This window comes from Dendroctonus ponderosae, unplaced genomic scaffold (genome assembly GCF_020466585.1).
Source record: "Dendroctonus ponderosae isolate FM_Combo_2020 unplaced genomic scaffold, Dpon_F_20191213v2 Dpon_F_20191213_1, whole genome shotgun sequence".
Taxonomy (NCBI): domain Eukaryota; kingdom Metazoa; phylum Arthropoda; class Insecta; order Coleoptera; family Curculionidae; genus Dendroctonus; species Dendroctonus ponderosae.
The window spans coordinates 20,382,721-20,399,526 of record NW_026017110.1 but is presented as its reverse complement, the minus strand read 5'-3'; the positions used below and the strand labels follow the sequence as shown (position 1 = coordinate 20,399,526).

General features: G+C 33.0%; 1 protein-coding gene across 1 annotated transcript; it reads right to left on the bottom strand.

Moving 5' to 3' along the window:
• Nucleotides 1-581: 581 nt before the first annotated feature.
• Nucleotides 582-12,018, bottom strand: LOC109533176. The gene is made up of 15 exons (XM_048661144.1): nucleotides 11,939-12,018; nucleotides 11,631-11,882; nucleotides 8,837-9,046; nucleotides 8,300-8,558; nucleotides 8,054-8,247; nucleotides 7,749-7,835; nucleotides 7,516-7,692; nucleotides 7,160-7,368; nucleotides 4,788-4,857; nucleotides 4,587-4,725; nucleotides 4,392-4,533; nucleotides 1,806-1,993; nucleotides 1,551-1,753; nucleotides 1,257-1,493; nucleotides 582-846 (listed from the first exon to the last, which is right to left on the bottom strand). Exons 1-15 carry the CDS (start codon nucleotides 11,976-11,978, stop codon nucleotides 680-682), a joined length of 2,574 nt encoding a protein of 857 aa, XP_048517101.1. The 5' UTR covers nucleotides 11,979-12,018; the 3' UTR covers nucleotides 582-679.
• Between the last annotated feature and the right edge of the window lie 4,788 nt (nucleotides 12,019-16,806).

Sequence of the window (16,806 nt, the reverse complement as noted above, 5' to 3'; positions counted from 1 at the left end):
GATGATAACTTGATACTCAGCAATATCCCCAGTTTTTTTTTGAAATAAAATTCCACCAAGTAGAAGTGGTATAATCTTAATATAAAAACGTTCGTGCCAAAAAAAGCTTATGTGTTTATTTCCCAACCAATCAAATACCACTAATGGATTTGGAATGAAAACGTCTAGTTGTGTCTAATATATTTCCTTTAAATTGCTCATTGAGTCAAAGCCAGGGTTACTGAACTTCTTCATACATTCATTACTTTTCAATTTTCAGTTGATCCCTTAATCTGGTTTCTTACGTGTAAGAACATTTTGTCAGCAGGTCTGAATTTCACAGCAACTAAATGCGGACATTGTCGGAGGACGAAAATTGGGCCAAAAATGCTTCTGATTTTAATTTTCGTACTATATGAGTAAGCAATAAGAATGCAAATTTAGATCTTTGATTTGTTTAGGTGTTATAGTAGACTCATTGAATTATGGGAATTACGTAAAGACTCTTAAGCATTAGAACTTGCTTTTCTTTAGAAAGCGTGAAATTTGCTTTTTACAGCGTAAATAACTTATCTTTATTGGTATTTAGTATATACAACTGATGATTTCCCACGAATTTAATCTGAGCACTATGACATTATAATATAAATGCGTAACATTTGAAAGTACGTATATGTATTAGTCTTGTTTCCCAATCTTGCTAAGCTTTCACCGTCCGATGAATCCATGGAACGTACTTAGCTACCTTAGTATATACTCCTGGATATCCCCTGGTACCACAAATATACCCAAAAGAGACTACTCCTTCAATCATCCACCTGGAGGAATCTTGGAATAAGGTTCTCATCAATGGTCCTCCGCTATCACCTGAAAAGTCCATCAGCAATATATTCTCCAATACTGATTCTCCTCTCTAGTCGAGATATGTAATTGTCAATATTTATAAAAAAAAAATAAGAAAATACGATCCGATCTATAGAAAACGCGAATGAAGACGCAGAAACACGAACAAATTAGGCAAAGAGTCTCTTACTTAATTCAACGCATCAGCACGTACTATATTAAGCCAACTGCTAGGTAAACCTGAGTAATTCCCCAAAAATGTAGTTATTAGAATGGCAGAATTATACCTAGCAGCTTGTTGAAATGCAGGAATTAAAAGTAATGTAGTTTGAGTAATTTGGAACAAAACCATTACGAGACCTAAATTGCTTTAAATGGCAAATCTTTAATAATACTCCTTTTAGTTCATTGTAACTGTTATACATATAACTTACCTTTGCAAGAGTCCTTGCCATCCTCACCGCCGGCACAGATTTGATTTTCCGTGATTGAAACCCCTAGGGCACCAAAAGTGCTTGAACAGGAGTTGGGGTTCACTTTTGGAACCTGCAGTTTCAGCTTTACGTCGCTGTCTTTGCCAAATTCGGTTCGTCCCCATCCAGCCACTATCAAAGTCTCGCCGTTGCTGGATGCTTCCGAAGGCAATGGCAAACAAACCGGCTGAATGTAATCTGGAAGTTATTTTTATAGTAAAAACAATATCGGATTAATGGAGTTGGAAGTTGTACCTGAGAATTGAACATCTTGACTCAGTCTTATTAGAGCAATATCATGCCTCCGGTTCTGGTCGGCGTTGTTGTATCCTGGATGGGGAATGAGTGTCTCAATATTCACATTGACCTCCGGTTGGTTACAAAATCGGAAAGAACCCTCGTGATAACAGTCGATGTTTGGACTGCTCGTGTCGTACTCTCCCAAGCGAACATTTATTCTGGAAAATGGTTGGCGTTATTTTGAATGCATATAGCAGAGTACTTTCTTACGGTTGTCCAACTTTCTCCAAGACAGCGCCTGTTACACAATGAGCAGCTGTTAGGATGTATCTTCTATTGATCAAGGATCCAGCACAGGCAGTCTTTTGCTTTCCAGCTGCAGTCAAATACTGTATTAGCGCCATCCAAGGAAACTCATCTAAGCCGGTTTTTTCGCCATTATATATTCTATTCTGGGACTAAAAACGAAGAGGAAGATTTACAGCTTGGTTAATTCAAAGCATCGCTTTCAATAACTAATTTTTGCAACTTTTAGCATATTGTTACATTATGAACTTTTTTGCTATCAACTTTTTGATATATTTGGTTGCAACGGAATAAAAATGTGGTAATTTTCAATTGCCAATAAATTTTGGCATTTATTACTTTGCGAAGAATGCAAACAGTTGCTCACAAGTGTTCCATGTACACGGTTAGCCTTTACTTCATTTCCAGTTGTCACACATAAATTTCACTAATATTTTTTTTTATTTGAGTGGCTCGGACAAGGAATGTGTGAGAGTTTGAAATCTTCTGAATAATTGGCTTGCTCCTTTATAATAAATATGGTATTTAAGTTCTAAAATTATAAGTTTTAATTGTAATCTAAGATTGTAACTAGTTTTTAAAGGAGGCAACGTTGCCATTCGAGAGTTTTGGAAGATCTTTTAATCATTTTTTATGTAATTTCCTAAATTTCATTTTTTTTATTTGATTGAAAAATGTTTTTCCTTCTTGGGGATTGGGGTAGAGACATTCGTGAGAAGGAGAAAAATCGATGACTTAATTTTTCAATCAAAAATGTACTTTTTCCTTGACAACTTTATTATTGCATGTTCAGAATATTGTACATTTTGCCAGTGCTTAAAATAGTTCTGTGTACAAAGTTTTTAGAAAGATCTGGTCTGTCCAAAATCAGCAACTGTTTCTATAGACTTTCCGAAAATATTCACATCTGCTGCATTCAAAATCTGTTATTGTTGATTTTCAATTAAATATACACAATTCTACGCATTTAAGGAGTTGAGTAAAATTATTTTATAGTAGGAAAAGAATATGTAGATTCGTATGCTTTTCAGTTTTGTTGGTAAAGTATGGTAAATAAATTTAAATCAAATCAAGTAAAACAACTGTGCACTATCAGGCTACTATATTATAATTGTAGATGTAATATAAAGAATGTGTTTTAGACCTGTGTATGGACGGATAGTCGTTTGAAATTTGATTAAACAGGACAAGAAAAGAGTAAATTAAATTACGGTTTTGTGGTATATTTATAAAAGCAAAAGTGCTTGTTAAGTTGTCAATTTACTAAAAATAAATTGCGATTTTGGTTCGTACTTATATCGTGCCTTAGCTTGACATACTACAGTAGCGTTTTTCTAAATTGTCAAAAAAACTACCAGTTGATCTTCAACGACAGTAAATCAACAATTTATAAAATCTAAAGGATATTTATTATTATTTTAACTTATAATTTTCTTCAGAACTGCACCCAGTTTTCAGGTTCAGGTTTCAGTATAGTAGGATCATATACTGAATAACTGAAGTTCAGTGAGCGTCTTAAAAAATGTTCTCTGAAACAAATCAACTACTATGACAAAAAAGCAAACTATTAAAACGAGTTCGTTCTCTAAATCGGGAATCAAGTAATCTTTACTTCTGATTTATGTATAAATGGTATAAAATATAAAAAAGCAGCAATTCGAAGAAAACATTCTTATAAAGTTATGTTGTTTACTTGCTGTCAAGGTGCTCGGTTTTACATTAGAATTTACTAATACTTTAATTGGCAGAACAGGTTAAAGCGAAAACAATTTAATACGTTTAAATTAACCTCGATCTTTCTACAACAACAAAGTTTTTTATTGTCTGTTAAACTACTATAATCCAATCGGGAACTTTCCGATAAAAAATGTTGGAAACTTACATTTCATATTAAAATATTTTATGTAATTTCTGACTGCAAGAACTTGGCAATTTTACGTTTATGTCATAGATCTTTTATTCAATTGATCTTCAAAAAAATATCAGCAAATCGAAATTTCATGTAACTCTATCTGTCTGCATCACTCCCATGAATGATCAACTGCATGATTCCCAGGAAAAAAGTCCCTGTTTCATTTTATTATTGGTAGCGTCCAAAAAGTTTTTAAATATGAACAGTTAGACGAAAGTTTAGGTAGTCACTACTGAAAGCTTCAAGTAAAATAACCAGTCGATTTGTTATGTGTCGATGTGTTACTTGGAAATTTGATAACAGGTGAACCTAACTGATCTCAAATATCGTCAAATAGGCTCCATAACATAAAATAAGTAAGATATTAAATCGTTTTTGTACTTAATCGTTGGAAGTTCTTTATTTTGAGTCGTTGTTCAAAATAATATGTATCACGTTCATTTCATTTTTACAATGCATAAGAATTGTGCAACTTTGACATGGCTAAATCCACATAAAACTATGGCAAGTTAGTTTTATGACGTTGTATCTACAAAGATAATAATATTTTCAAAACTACACCAGGTTATTGAAAATATTCGAATGCATAAAAAGTAACAACGTAGTTATTTTGGAAATTGGAAAGATTAGAAACTTACTTGCCATCCGCACTGACTTCGATCTGGAATTGCGGGATTTGTTGTATAATCCGGATTGGAAAAATCACCGTCTGACTGTTCCACTTTATTGAATCCAGATCCGCAACAAACATATGGGGTTCCTGCTGAGTTGAAGCCACATCTGCATTTTAATCATGTTGAATAGTGTTTTATTGCACGGTTCGGAGCACTTACTTGGAAGAAGTCAAAAATTGCGTTTGCTCTGTAGTCCTACTTGGAGTTCTAACTAAAGCCAGCAAGGAATTGCATTGATAAATGCTTATACATTTTGCTGACTCTCCGGACGGGGTTCGGCAGTAACCATTCAGCGACTCTTTAACACCGTTTTGTTAATCTTAGTACGACGGAAATTATATCTTTAATTTTACTACTTACGTGCATGAACACTGTAGAGCAAAAATGGTAAACACAGTACTCTCGGATACCACATTTTGAATACAAATAATCACTTCTTGTTCTTGACCTATGAATCAATGCACAGTAGTCTTTTCTCGAAAAATTGCTACCGACACAAGTTATACTTGAATCTTAAAAACCGGTATGTCAATGCATTAATACGAGATCAATGGAAAAACCGCAAATGCAAAGTATTTCTTGCAGATCGACATCGGTTTCGGCTTCTTCTTTAATAATATATATAATATAACACGTATAAGCAGAGTTGCCTAACAGAGAGGCTCAAAAATCTGAAAGTTCAAAGGTTTACGATAACGATATTGTTTAGTGTACTAATTATAACAGTTTACTTGAAACACTGTTTTGAGGATCTCAACATTTCATACAGTGATAATGGCTATTTGATATCGAATTTGAAATTGCAGTTTAATGATATCTATTCTCCAAAGAAAATAAACAGGTTTCTTGGTAGACCCAGTTTCAAATTAAATTTGGTTTAACTCAAGTATAATTACTTAAAATTTAATTTTTGGACTGAAGCTTTTATTTGAAGTAGTGGTATTTCAACAATTTAAAAGAAACATCCTTTTGAGGCTAATGTGTTAAAATCTTATAACTCAAAAACGCACGTTGATTCTTTGCTGCACTTTCCTGTGTTGTATTCTTGCATTCATTTAAGCGTGCATGTCTTTAGGTAAAGTCAATGTAAAGCAAATATGTTTTTCCTAAAATGAACATCTTTCTAGTTAGAGATTTTTTTTTAATTTTCATAAAAATACTGAAAAATTTAAAACATGTAATTCAAATAAAATGATGTAAACAATTCAAATTAAGATTTTGAACATCTGTTTTGTACATTTAACAGATCGTTGTAATAAAATTTCGATTAATCACTTTACTGACCGTCTAGTCATAGAAAAAGTGGATTTCAAAATATTTAACCTGTATAACATTTTAAATTTTCAAAAAACTAATAAACGAAACGAATAAAAAAACAAAAAAAGTTTTGTCGATTGTTCAAATCCCACTACTATAAGTTGCCTCACCCAGTACTTGTATTGCGGAGTTAATATATGTCCATAGTCGTGGTTGAAACACTCCAAAAAGAAATCGTTAGCATAACAGCTGAGAAGTATATTCCAAAGAAGTATGAGAAAAGTAGTTTCCAAATGAAAGTTTTTTCAGAGTATTAGGATGATCTTTTCAGCAGAAATTGTTATTGAAAAAAAGCTAAACAGTTGGTAATAAGTAACCAAGACACAGACAATGGCAAAACAATAGCACTGAAAGACACTGGATGGCTATATGTTCAAAGGAAAGTCTACTACCTAATTTAGTTTTAATGTGAAGTAAATGTGAACACAATTCTCTTAACAGGCCAGCAATAAGTTAAGGTTTGCTGCCAAATCTGTGAAATTGAGCTTCAAAAAAAGTTAAATTTGCTAATTAACTTACTTACAACCATAAATTCTTGCTGTATCTATTCTCATTAACTTTTCAATACATTTTTTTTTGGGTTTCATTTGTTAATTTGAGTCCTTAATTACATGAAGTAAACGGCTTCCTGTTAAAATTTCACATGCTGAAGTGGATTGCTGCTATACTAAGTCCTAATAATATTTTAAACTCAAAGACAATCTTCGCTCATTGACATGAATTAAGCTTGAAATCTAGTCTGAAATGTTCTCTAAGAAGATAGAAGTAAGTTTTTATGTTACAAATTGCAAGCTTCTTGAGTTCTTTCTTCACAATGTCGGCAAATGTTTATTGATCGCTGATCATTGCTTTTTTATAATTTCTTTTTCTGACTTTAACTCCTCTTAAAACTCTTCTAAGGAATCAATGTAACAACTTAATAGGTTGTTGGGGGAAACATCATAAAAGTTCTTCCAAAGCTGTTGCAAGTGAATACTGGATTTTCCTACAGTCTACTAAAAGTAAAATCTTCTAAAAGTCTACATGGTAAATATTTTCAAAATGTAAGGTATGTTCAAAAAAATGTAAGGTTCTTAAATCATAGAAATGGATTTTTATTCCATTTAAACGTGTATCTAACTACAATTGAAATCAGATTTTATTCCGCGGGTTGAAAGGGATGTTTGTGATGTATTCTAAAGATAAAAAAATGTCTCACCTTCTTCCATCGACCAGGAAAAATACAAACAATAACCATACAATTTATTTGCTGATGTAATTAAGTTACAATACGCGTGTATAATATCATACAGTTAAAACATTCCGACAAGATCAGTTATATATTGCATTTATAAAAAACGATAATTAAAAATTATTTACTAAATAACAGACATTAAATATGAGATATTTATGTATTAATTTTTAAATTATATTTACGTTGTAGTCTTGTCTTCGACCGGTTGCACCTTTTTCCTTTTATTTTTCTTTCCGGTCTTTCCTAGCTTGACTGATTTGGTATTCACTTCCAACATTTGCTTCAGAATCCAGTCCAAATAGAATGGTATACTAGTGTATACTCCAGGCCAACCAGGCATACCACATCCGATTCCATAACTGACTAATCCAGCTGCGTAGTGCTGAGTTCCTAATATTGAAATTATATTTATACAAATTACAAATTTCATTTCTCTCTCCAAGAATCTTTCGTCAGTAGATTTCCAAATTGAAACATGTCAGTTATAAATTCAATTTTTCTTATTTGCACTTTTGTAATTATTATTTATTTACTAACCGTTGAGTAACATCAACGGTCCTCCAGAATCTCCATTACAGGCATCTTTCATTTTCTCACCACCTGCACAAATTTGCGAATCTTGTATCTCCAGTTCGACAATATTGAATTTTTCTTTACAATCTGCTTTATCATATGGAGTTAAGTCCAGCTTCATTTTCACTGTGCTTGTTTCTTCTGCATCAATAAAAAATGTATTGCTGAGGAAACACTTACCGTTCAACTCTACTCACCTTCCTCGGTTTTGCCCCAACCACTCAAAAAATATTTCTTTGTTTCCGGATTTTCCTCTGATAGTAAACAGATGGGTTGGACGAAGTCTGAAATATATAAAGCTGGTAACTCATTGCCTTTATCGATCAATTCTAAAGTATTTTCTGTACAAGTAATTTTCAATACTAAACTTTGCTTCAAAATTTATAACAAGTGTACACTATTTAAGGAACTTTAGCGTTCATTTTTCCTAACCTTTTTATCCATGTAAAAGTGATCAACATAAAATCTCAAAACAAAAAATTAAGTAAATACGTAATCTTACTCGACAGTTTAATAGCCTTATTCAAATGAATCAACGCTATATCATTGTGATGGCCCTTTGAGTGTCGGTCATAGTTCTCATGTATTATAATCTTGTTGATTCGACTGACTTGAAATGGATCGGCGCAAAATGTGCCCCCAGGAGAACAATCTACAGTTGTTGTCACGTTATGCTCTCCAAGTAGCACTGAATATCTGGAAAAGTGTATTTATAATTATTCATACATTTATGTGAGCGTATAATTACGGATCTCCTCGAATTTCACTAAATTCTGAATTAATGCAATGTGCAGCGGTTACAACGTATTTAGGGTGGATTAGAAACCCCGCACAACCATAACTTTTTTGGCTATGACTGTTTTTGTGGATCAGCCGCGCCATCCAAGGATATTCTCCAAGGGCTGCCTCTTTTCCGCCCACAATTCGACCTCTGATAAGTTGTTTCTGAGTTCCACATTTTTTTGGCAAAATGCTAATGTCAGGTAGAGCTTTAACCGATTGGGAACCTAGAATATGGTTTTAGTATAATTATGTTCACGTATAGGGCATAAAATAATGTTTGGGTCCAAGAATTTATATTTAATACCTAAGATTCTTGGAATGCCACAGTTATATTATGTATAAACATGCATTTTACTCAATTAGGTACGGAACACAAAGAATAAGCTTGTAATCTGCTAGTAATCGTTTAATACAAATATCGAAAACTATTATAGCTTCAATCCGTTTCTCGATTTATATGAATGCGTTACATATATTTCATAATAATTGACTACAAATTTACCAGCGGCAATGCTAACATTTCTAAAGCTGTTGTATCTTCCACAGCAAACTTTAAAATCGGTTGGGTCTTCGTTGGTGGGTCCACATTTAGAAGCTTCGACAAATTGAGAGTATTTCTTTTTTGATTTAACTAAATCCAAGACGAGGCATTTCGATATTTCAGTACACAGCGACACTTCAAAATTAGGAGTCTGACATGGAGTTAAAAATCCTGAAAAAAATGGCAGTAAAAATATGTGAATGTCGACAAGCTTTTATTTTCTTATTTTTGAAAAGCTAGTAGATGGATGGCTAAGTATAATTGTATATATTAATAAATAAAGTTGGTTATTACAGATTTAGCTGAATATGTAGTAAAAATTTGGCGTTATTACATAATTAAAAATTATAGAAAGAAACATTGCAACAATTTTTATTTTATTTTAATGTAATATGCACTTTTGATAAAATCACTCAAATCATTAGCACAAAACCTAATTATTGAGAAAATTCAAAGTGTAATTTAAAGCAAATAACATTGTATATTAACTGACTCTGTTAACTAATGTAACCTGTAAAATGATGTATATCAATTTTCTTTGTGCGTTAAGTCGGCAGAGGACAAATGAGGGCAAAGGAATAACAATTTGAAAAGTTTCTCTGTTCAAGATGCTGCTGTCTGGTGATACATTTCAAATGAGATCCAGGTATTTTACAGACGAACGAGGTTTGTAGGCTATTTTTAGCAAACATTTCACAGGTGCTTTGCCTGTCTATATCTCACCTTTCCCGAGCTATTAATATTTTAATGTCATTATTTTGATTGACTTAAAATCCCGAATAAGACTTACGTACTTAAATGAATAGAATAGAACAATACATTCTGACTATACACACAAGTTCTCAGACATTAACAGGTGAATGCCGAAACAAAATAGACATGGGGAAGAAGTTGATACCTTGGTCAATTTCATGACCAAAAGTTCATCTAAAAAATTAGGAAACAAACGTTTTATCGGGTGTTTAATTTTATGTAAACCCACAACTCATTTTGCTGCAAATATTATATTTCCGCATTAATTATTTATAAAATATAATTTATATTTTATGGCTCTGTTCCTGAAAGTTCTAAGAACCGATTTGTTTCTACAGTACCCACTGAAAGAAGGTTAAACGGCAGGTTTCTGATAATAGGTACCTACTACAGTTAGCGGTTTTCCAAAGTTCCTCTGCATGTCAATATTTACGCTTTAAAGCAAACTGTTCTATGAACTCGATCTCTGATTAAAATACTGAAACTGAATTCTTCTATGGACGAAAATTAAAATTCGTTTTTACATTGCCCGGGCAATGATGGTCCTGGACATACATTAACTGTTAGCACAAGCTTTTCTCGTAACTAACATAATATACTTAAGGATTAATCAACTAAGCCATTATCAACAAATTAAGTGGTAAATCCCTTTTAAACAACAATGTGCTTTTCTGTCGAATGTTTCCAGTTGATTAGTGATATTTTGAACTGTTGCTCAATTATTTACTTGCCTCTAGTAATTAATTAGAACATTCCAATTAATTTATATCGAGGAAAATACACCAAGAAAATAATTGCGGACATTTGTTGTTGTTGCTTAGCATATGTGTACAATGTTTATACGCCATATTATACTGGGTGATTAACGTAGACTGTGCATTAGAGGTTTTCCAACTTCCAGTTGTTTCAGAACATTGAAATTTTGTTTTTGGTCTGAACGTGTGTAGTGCCGAAACTATCTAAAATACATTTAGCACTCCAGCTATAAAGGAGGGACAAAAACTCTTTCTTATTTTAAATTCAACTCCCTAATACTTTTAGCATGGTTGGATTAAGCTTACAATTAATTGCGAGTTAGGATAAACCTAGTTTTGTTAACTTATCTTTAAGTTAATTTTTTATGAAAAAAATATCATTACAGATCTTTAAGGAACAAGCTATATCTAAAGAACGGTTTTAAACCCAAGGCCCAAATTTGGCAGGGAGCTGAAAGCCCAAGCTATCTCCCAATATGACTTTAAAGTAACCATTTCGTAGCATATGGGCGCATGCAGCCCGGGTGATATAAAAATACTGGAAAAATTAGTTTTTTAAATGGCAACAACAAACTTTATGGGTAATGTTTGAAAAATTTTTTGATTAAACAATAAGAAACTAAACTAAACAGGACCAAAAGAGTTGGTAGGTGTCATTCAAAAATATTTTTTAAATTTTATTTATATCAATGTTTGTATGCTGCGTCCACCCGTATGCTAAAAAATGCGTACTCTAATTTCACCTGGGGAGTTTCGACTGTCAGATGCATGCCCTACCAAATTTGGGATTTGAATTTAGAACCGTTCCCGTAAACTATAAGAGGTAAGTTAACAAAGCTAGGGTTGTCCAAACTCACTCGCAATTGGAAGGCCGATCCAACCATGCTAAAGAAATTATGGGTTTGCATTTGAAATAAGATAGTTAGGCAAAATATAGCTGGAAGCTAAAATGAATTTTAGGTGGTTTCGGCAAGACTTGTTATGACCGGAAACAAAATTTGAAGATTTTAAAACAATTGCAAGTCAAAAACTGCTAATGTACGGTCTACGTAACTCACCTTGTATATCCACATTATATAGGAGTCGAAATACAGACTTTCTTAATAATAAGACCTAATACACTCGAACCTAATTGTTGTAATAAAATTGCTTGATTTTGATAAAATGTACAATTGAAGAGTCTCCAATTTAGTACATATAATATATAAATTATAATAAATATTTTCTCTATTTTCTATGTTACCTACTTAATGACTCCTGGTTGATTTTTATTCCTCCGTTAGTAGCATTTACAAAATCGTCAGAATAGTCATTCAGAGAGCCATAATCGGAATCGCTCCCCTCATCTATCGTTTCTGAGCTGTCATCTCCTAAACCTGCACAAACACCCGAACACTTATTCTGAGGCAGTCCATATCCAATGCTCAGAACCGCACCAAAAATCAACAAAAACCATTCACATTTCGCGGTTCCACTTTTGCTTAGCATTTTTTGTGGAACTAAAAGTAGCGACTTTATGCAACTGTAAATGCCAATATCTAGTCGTTCATATAACCTTTCAACTTCTTATCAAACCATTCAATGTTAACCTCCATGCCTCGGTGTATGTCCTAGAGGAGACTAAACTGGTTATGGACGCCTGTCAATAATATTTACTGATGCACTTGCGGAAAATGATTGAGTTTTCGACATATTTATTAAAAGGCAAGTTTGGTATATTAGAAAATTTTCTAGATTTTAATAACCTACATATAGTGCATAATATTATACCGGGTGTCAATTTGGAAACTTCCCAGCTTTAATATATTTCTTGCAGTTGAAAATATGAAAAATCGGAAAAATACCCGTCAATTTTATTTGTAGTAGAATATTTTTAGCCTTAAACAACTGATTTCGGATTTATTAATTATTTTACTTCGGGAAAAATCACTTGTTATTTACGGAAGAGACATTTCTACAATAAAACCCATGGGATCTACTTACGTACTATCTTATAAGTTGTTCAAAATGTTGTCTATTGTCCTGTAAACAATAATAAAGTCTATTTTCGAACCCTCCCTAATATTGATAAGATATTCCCGGACAGATCGATTGGCAGAAGGGGACCAATTGAATGGCCTTCAAGATCACCGGATTGAACACCCTTAGACTTCTTTCTTTCGGGACATTGTTTATAAAACACAACCTGCTGATATTGATGATCATAAAAGGCGAATTGCAGCAGAATGCCGGTCAATCCCCGATGTAGTTTACCGAAATGTTAGTAAAGAGTTCAAAAACAGACATTATTGTTTACAGGAAAAATTACAACACTTGAACAACTTATAAGGAAGAGTGCGTAAGTGGATGACATGGGTTTTATTGTATACATTTTTTTCCGATGTAAAATAAAGGAGACATAATATCAACATCAAAAATTAATAATCAAGCTTTAAACTACATTTTCTTCCTGCTATTCAATGATTTTAACAGTGTAACCTACTCTTCTAAAAACTTATATTACAAGGTGACCCTATACAATTGTTTTTCTGTAAACACTAATCTGAAAACTAATATCTGAGCAAGTTTAGTTGTTTCTGTAATTTTGAAACGCGATTATTCGAAAACCTCTGAACAAAAAGCAACAAAGTAGTATCTAATGTACAGAGAATTGAATGCTCTTTAGAACGATGTGCCACTTGACCCCCCTTCCCATTTAAGATTCTAAGGGTGACATCTACCCGTCCAAGGGGGTTGAATGAAGAAAGCTAAAAATATTAATTTAAAGTGTCCCCCTTACAAATAAAATTGACGGGTCTTTCCGATTTTTCATATTTTCAACTGCAAGAAAGTCTGCTGTCGTGCAAGCTCAAACAGATCATGCAGAAGCAAATATTACTGTAACTCTTGAAAAACTTTTCTTTTAAATTTCTGCCGAAATATTCGGGTTTTGCACACTTTGCAATACACGTGGAATCAATAAACTTCTACTTGGTATGCGGTGCGCGATATTAAGATTTGGAAATATTCAATATCGAGTGGAATTAGGGTCTTATTGTGCAGTACGCCCTAATAGTATGCTTTTTAAAACGCATTTTCTGATAATGGACCGATTTACCCAAACCGTTTAATATTAAAACGGTACATTTTCCAATGTAAACGTAGGGCGACGTATTCGTTACGTCTTTTCTTGTACCTATTTGCATGGGCAAATTTGGTTTTTTACTATATAAATAAATTTTAAATCCTCATCTAATATTCACTGTATCCACTCACAATTTTTGATTTTTCTGTAGCAACATCTAAAAAATATGAAATTGAAGTATGTAATTACGTTTTAGTATTTTAATTTTGATGGTTAATTTTGGTAACAGAAACGCCGAATTTAAATCGAACATACAACAGGAAATATGAACTTTTTGTAACAGTGATCTACTTTGAATAACACATTTAACAATACTTTAAAAAAATTGTTTTGGGGGGGAATCCTCCATGAAAACGACATGTTTACTTTGAAGTTGGGATTGAGGATAATGGCATGTGTGGTAGAATAGCCATTTGTATACTCTGCAATGGACAGCACATGTTATAGACAGAAATCGCAAAAGTCGTAATGCAACATTAATTTCAGTTTTTGGCCATTTCTCACTAAGATAAAAATAAAGACCATTGACGAGACACCGATGTTACCATCTATGTTCTTCAAAATACGCCGACAATAACCGAAAGTATTTTGGTGGGTGGGTAATCATAAAGTTGAAATTAAAGGAACACTGTTTAAGATACAATTTTTTTAAATGTGCAGCTTGATGGGCATTTCTGTCGCATGTAACGCAAAAATGTAAAATCTTCAGTAAGATACTCATGAATTAGAAGCTCACAATCATTTTTTACAAAACGTTTCATTTACGGAAAAGTATGCAGAATTGGTTGTAATTAATTAGATAAAAATGATGAGATTAAAATGAATTTTTAGCAATTTCAAAAATTTTCTGCAGAAAAACAACTTGCAAATTCAACGTTATAATATAAAACTCTTGCGATAATCCTCTATTGAGGCTCAAACAGTGAACACAATATCCTGGTCTGTAGCAGATAGCAGGAAATATGTTCCAGCTAAACTGATATCCCTGGTTATAGGCTGACAGGTTGCATTGAGCAATATCTTTTGAACGAGTCTGGTAAAGGACAAGCTACACATATCAACCAACGCACATTATAAAGCCATTGAACATGTCTTTTTAAATCGAAGAGCTTTCGAAGCTCTGTCAAAACATATGTTTGTTTTTGTTATTTTAAATTAACTATTTTCAAAATGCCAAAATCACATTGATGAGAGTTAAACTGAGTACGCAATCCATTTAAATTGTGTAAACAATTTTCCGATGTTCTGTTCTTGTTTTATTGATTGGCCGGCGCTAATTTGCAGAAATGCTAATATTTAGAAGGCATTATTAATTAGTCAGCATTTAATGTAAATATTGACAACAGAGACATAATAATTTACCAAATGATTCACCTTTTTTGTTTAAATGAAAGTTATGTTGCAGAAAAATTTGACTCTAATACTTTTTTATTCGAATTAGTGCAACGCCTTATGAAACTAGCAACTAAATTGTTGAATATCTTTAAAGTTTTTGTTTTTAATCGAAAAGTGATAATAATTTTAGATTTTCTCCAACATACTCAGACGTTCGCTACCTACTGGTACCTAAAAGCCATAACTGATAGTATGAGTTTAATATACGACATAACGAAAGTTTTCTTTCGTCTTAACCAAACCATTATTGCTAGAGTAAACAGTCCGTTTACTCTCCGGGAAAAGACATTTTAATGTTTCATAGGCTATCTTTTCCATTAGAACTTGCAATGTCCAACGGTTGCAATGGAAATGATGTTCGATCATGATAAGCTCCAGTTATGCTTTTCGCGTTAGAAACGATCGAGAAACGATTTTTAAGAAAACGCGACGCAATTTACTTTATATTCATACGTACGAGAACGACCTGATAAAATACAAATACAGATAAAGACGCTTCGTACTTTTCAATTTTGTTGCATTATGTCGCACCCTCACAGCCGGATAGCGCAGTAAAATTTTATAAGGTTGCGATTTTGTATCGTTCTGATTTGCTTCATAATACTGCTTAGGAGACTATCCAGTTTAGTCACGGAACAGGAAATAGTTCATTTTCCTTATTTTACGCGGGGTTGTTGTCAGGAGTTCCTATCTAAATGGGTGCCAAGCACCAGATTTCCTCACGTGTTCGATACATATTCCATTCAATGTCATTCTATGATTTCCTCTGAACGTTTGTGGGGCGCTTGTTTATACTAACTGATAGGACAAGGCGGCAAGGACATGTAACATCTAAACCAAATCCAAAATAGAACAACATAATTTAAACTGTTATTAAATTATATGTATCATTATTATATTTTAACAGTAACTTTAAGTTTGCTGCACGAATTAACCAATAAGATGGACGGGAATTACCCTGGTAGTAATTGCTTGGAATCAACTCGGATAACTCATTCTAACCAATAATTCCTCCGTTTGATTCAACTCAATTTTTATTCTTCTTGCAGCTACAGTTTCTTTGAGGATATCTGTAAAGTAGCATTAATTATATTAATTTATAAGCAAACTTAAAATTGTTCGCAAGCGTGGAGTCTTTAATATCTGGTTATTTTTGGCGTCTTAGTTATACGTTCATCTGGAGTTCAAAGTGAAGACTTCACGTCAATTTGGAAACGTTTGGCTGATCCTTTTCTTGAAGCATGATTGGTTTATAGTTGCTGGAATGAATTACCTGCCGGTTTAAAATGTGGTTTTTGAAGAAAAATTGGAGGTTGGTTGTATTTTCTTACCAAGATCTCGTTGATATAATTAGTGAAACTGACTTGTAATTAATTTTTTAGGGTAAAAGTTAGGTATTGCAAATGCGAACAGCCTTAAGCAAACTTGAATCTTGTACTGACACAGAATATAAGTGAAAGAAGCTGCAATTAATAGGTCTCTCTATTAGATTTGCTATTAAATATGCAACATATTTGAATTCGATGTTTCAATGAATTTAATCATCCAATGGGAAGGGTTAACATCTCAATTTCAATAGTCATTTCTTCTATAAGTTACATTTGCTAAATCAATCATACTTTGGTCGAATTTTCGGTTTGGCAATGAATACCGTTTTCAAAATCTGAGTTTTTGCAAAGGCAAACGATTTGCGGTCTTGTCCTCTCTTCTTCTCTTCTCGATGCCTCCTTTCGCTAATTGTTGCATTCTGCAGAATTTTCTATATTAGAAAAATATTGACATAAATGAGGCCAACCTTACAACTTCTTAGTTGTCTTTTCGTAAATCGTTGATACGAGGAATCGATTTAGCAGAGACTTTGGTTCCCAAAAAACCACGCGACTGCGCCAATTAATTAACAACAC

What these genes read in the sequence shown, in the direction of transcription:
- LOC109533176 (XM_048661144.1), bottom strand. Translation starts at nt 11,978, where the DNA reads ATGGAGGTTAACATTGAATGGTTTGATAAGAAGTTGAAAG. An exon ending in AAATGTTAGCATTGCCGCTG is followed by an intron (nt 8,559 to 8,836) that starts GTAAATTTGTAG and finishes ACCATATTCTAG; the next exon opens with GTTCCCAATCGGTTAAAGCT. An exon ending in TAAGGCTATTAAACTGTCGA is followed by an intron (nt 7,836 to 8,053) that starts GTAAGATTACGT and finishes TATATATTTCAG; the next exon opens with ACTTCGTCCAACCCATCTGT.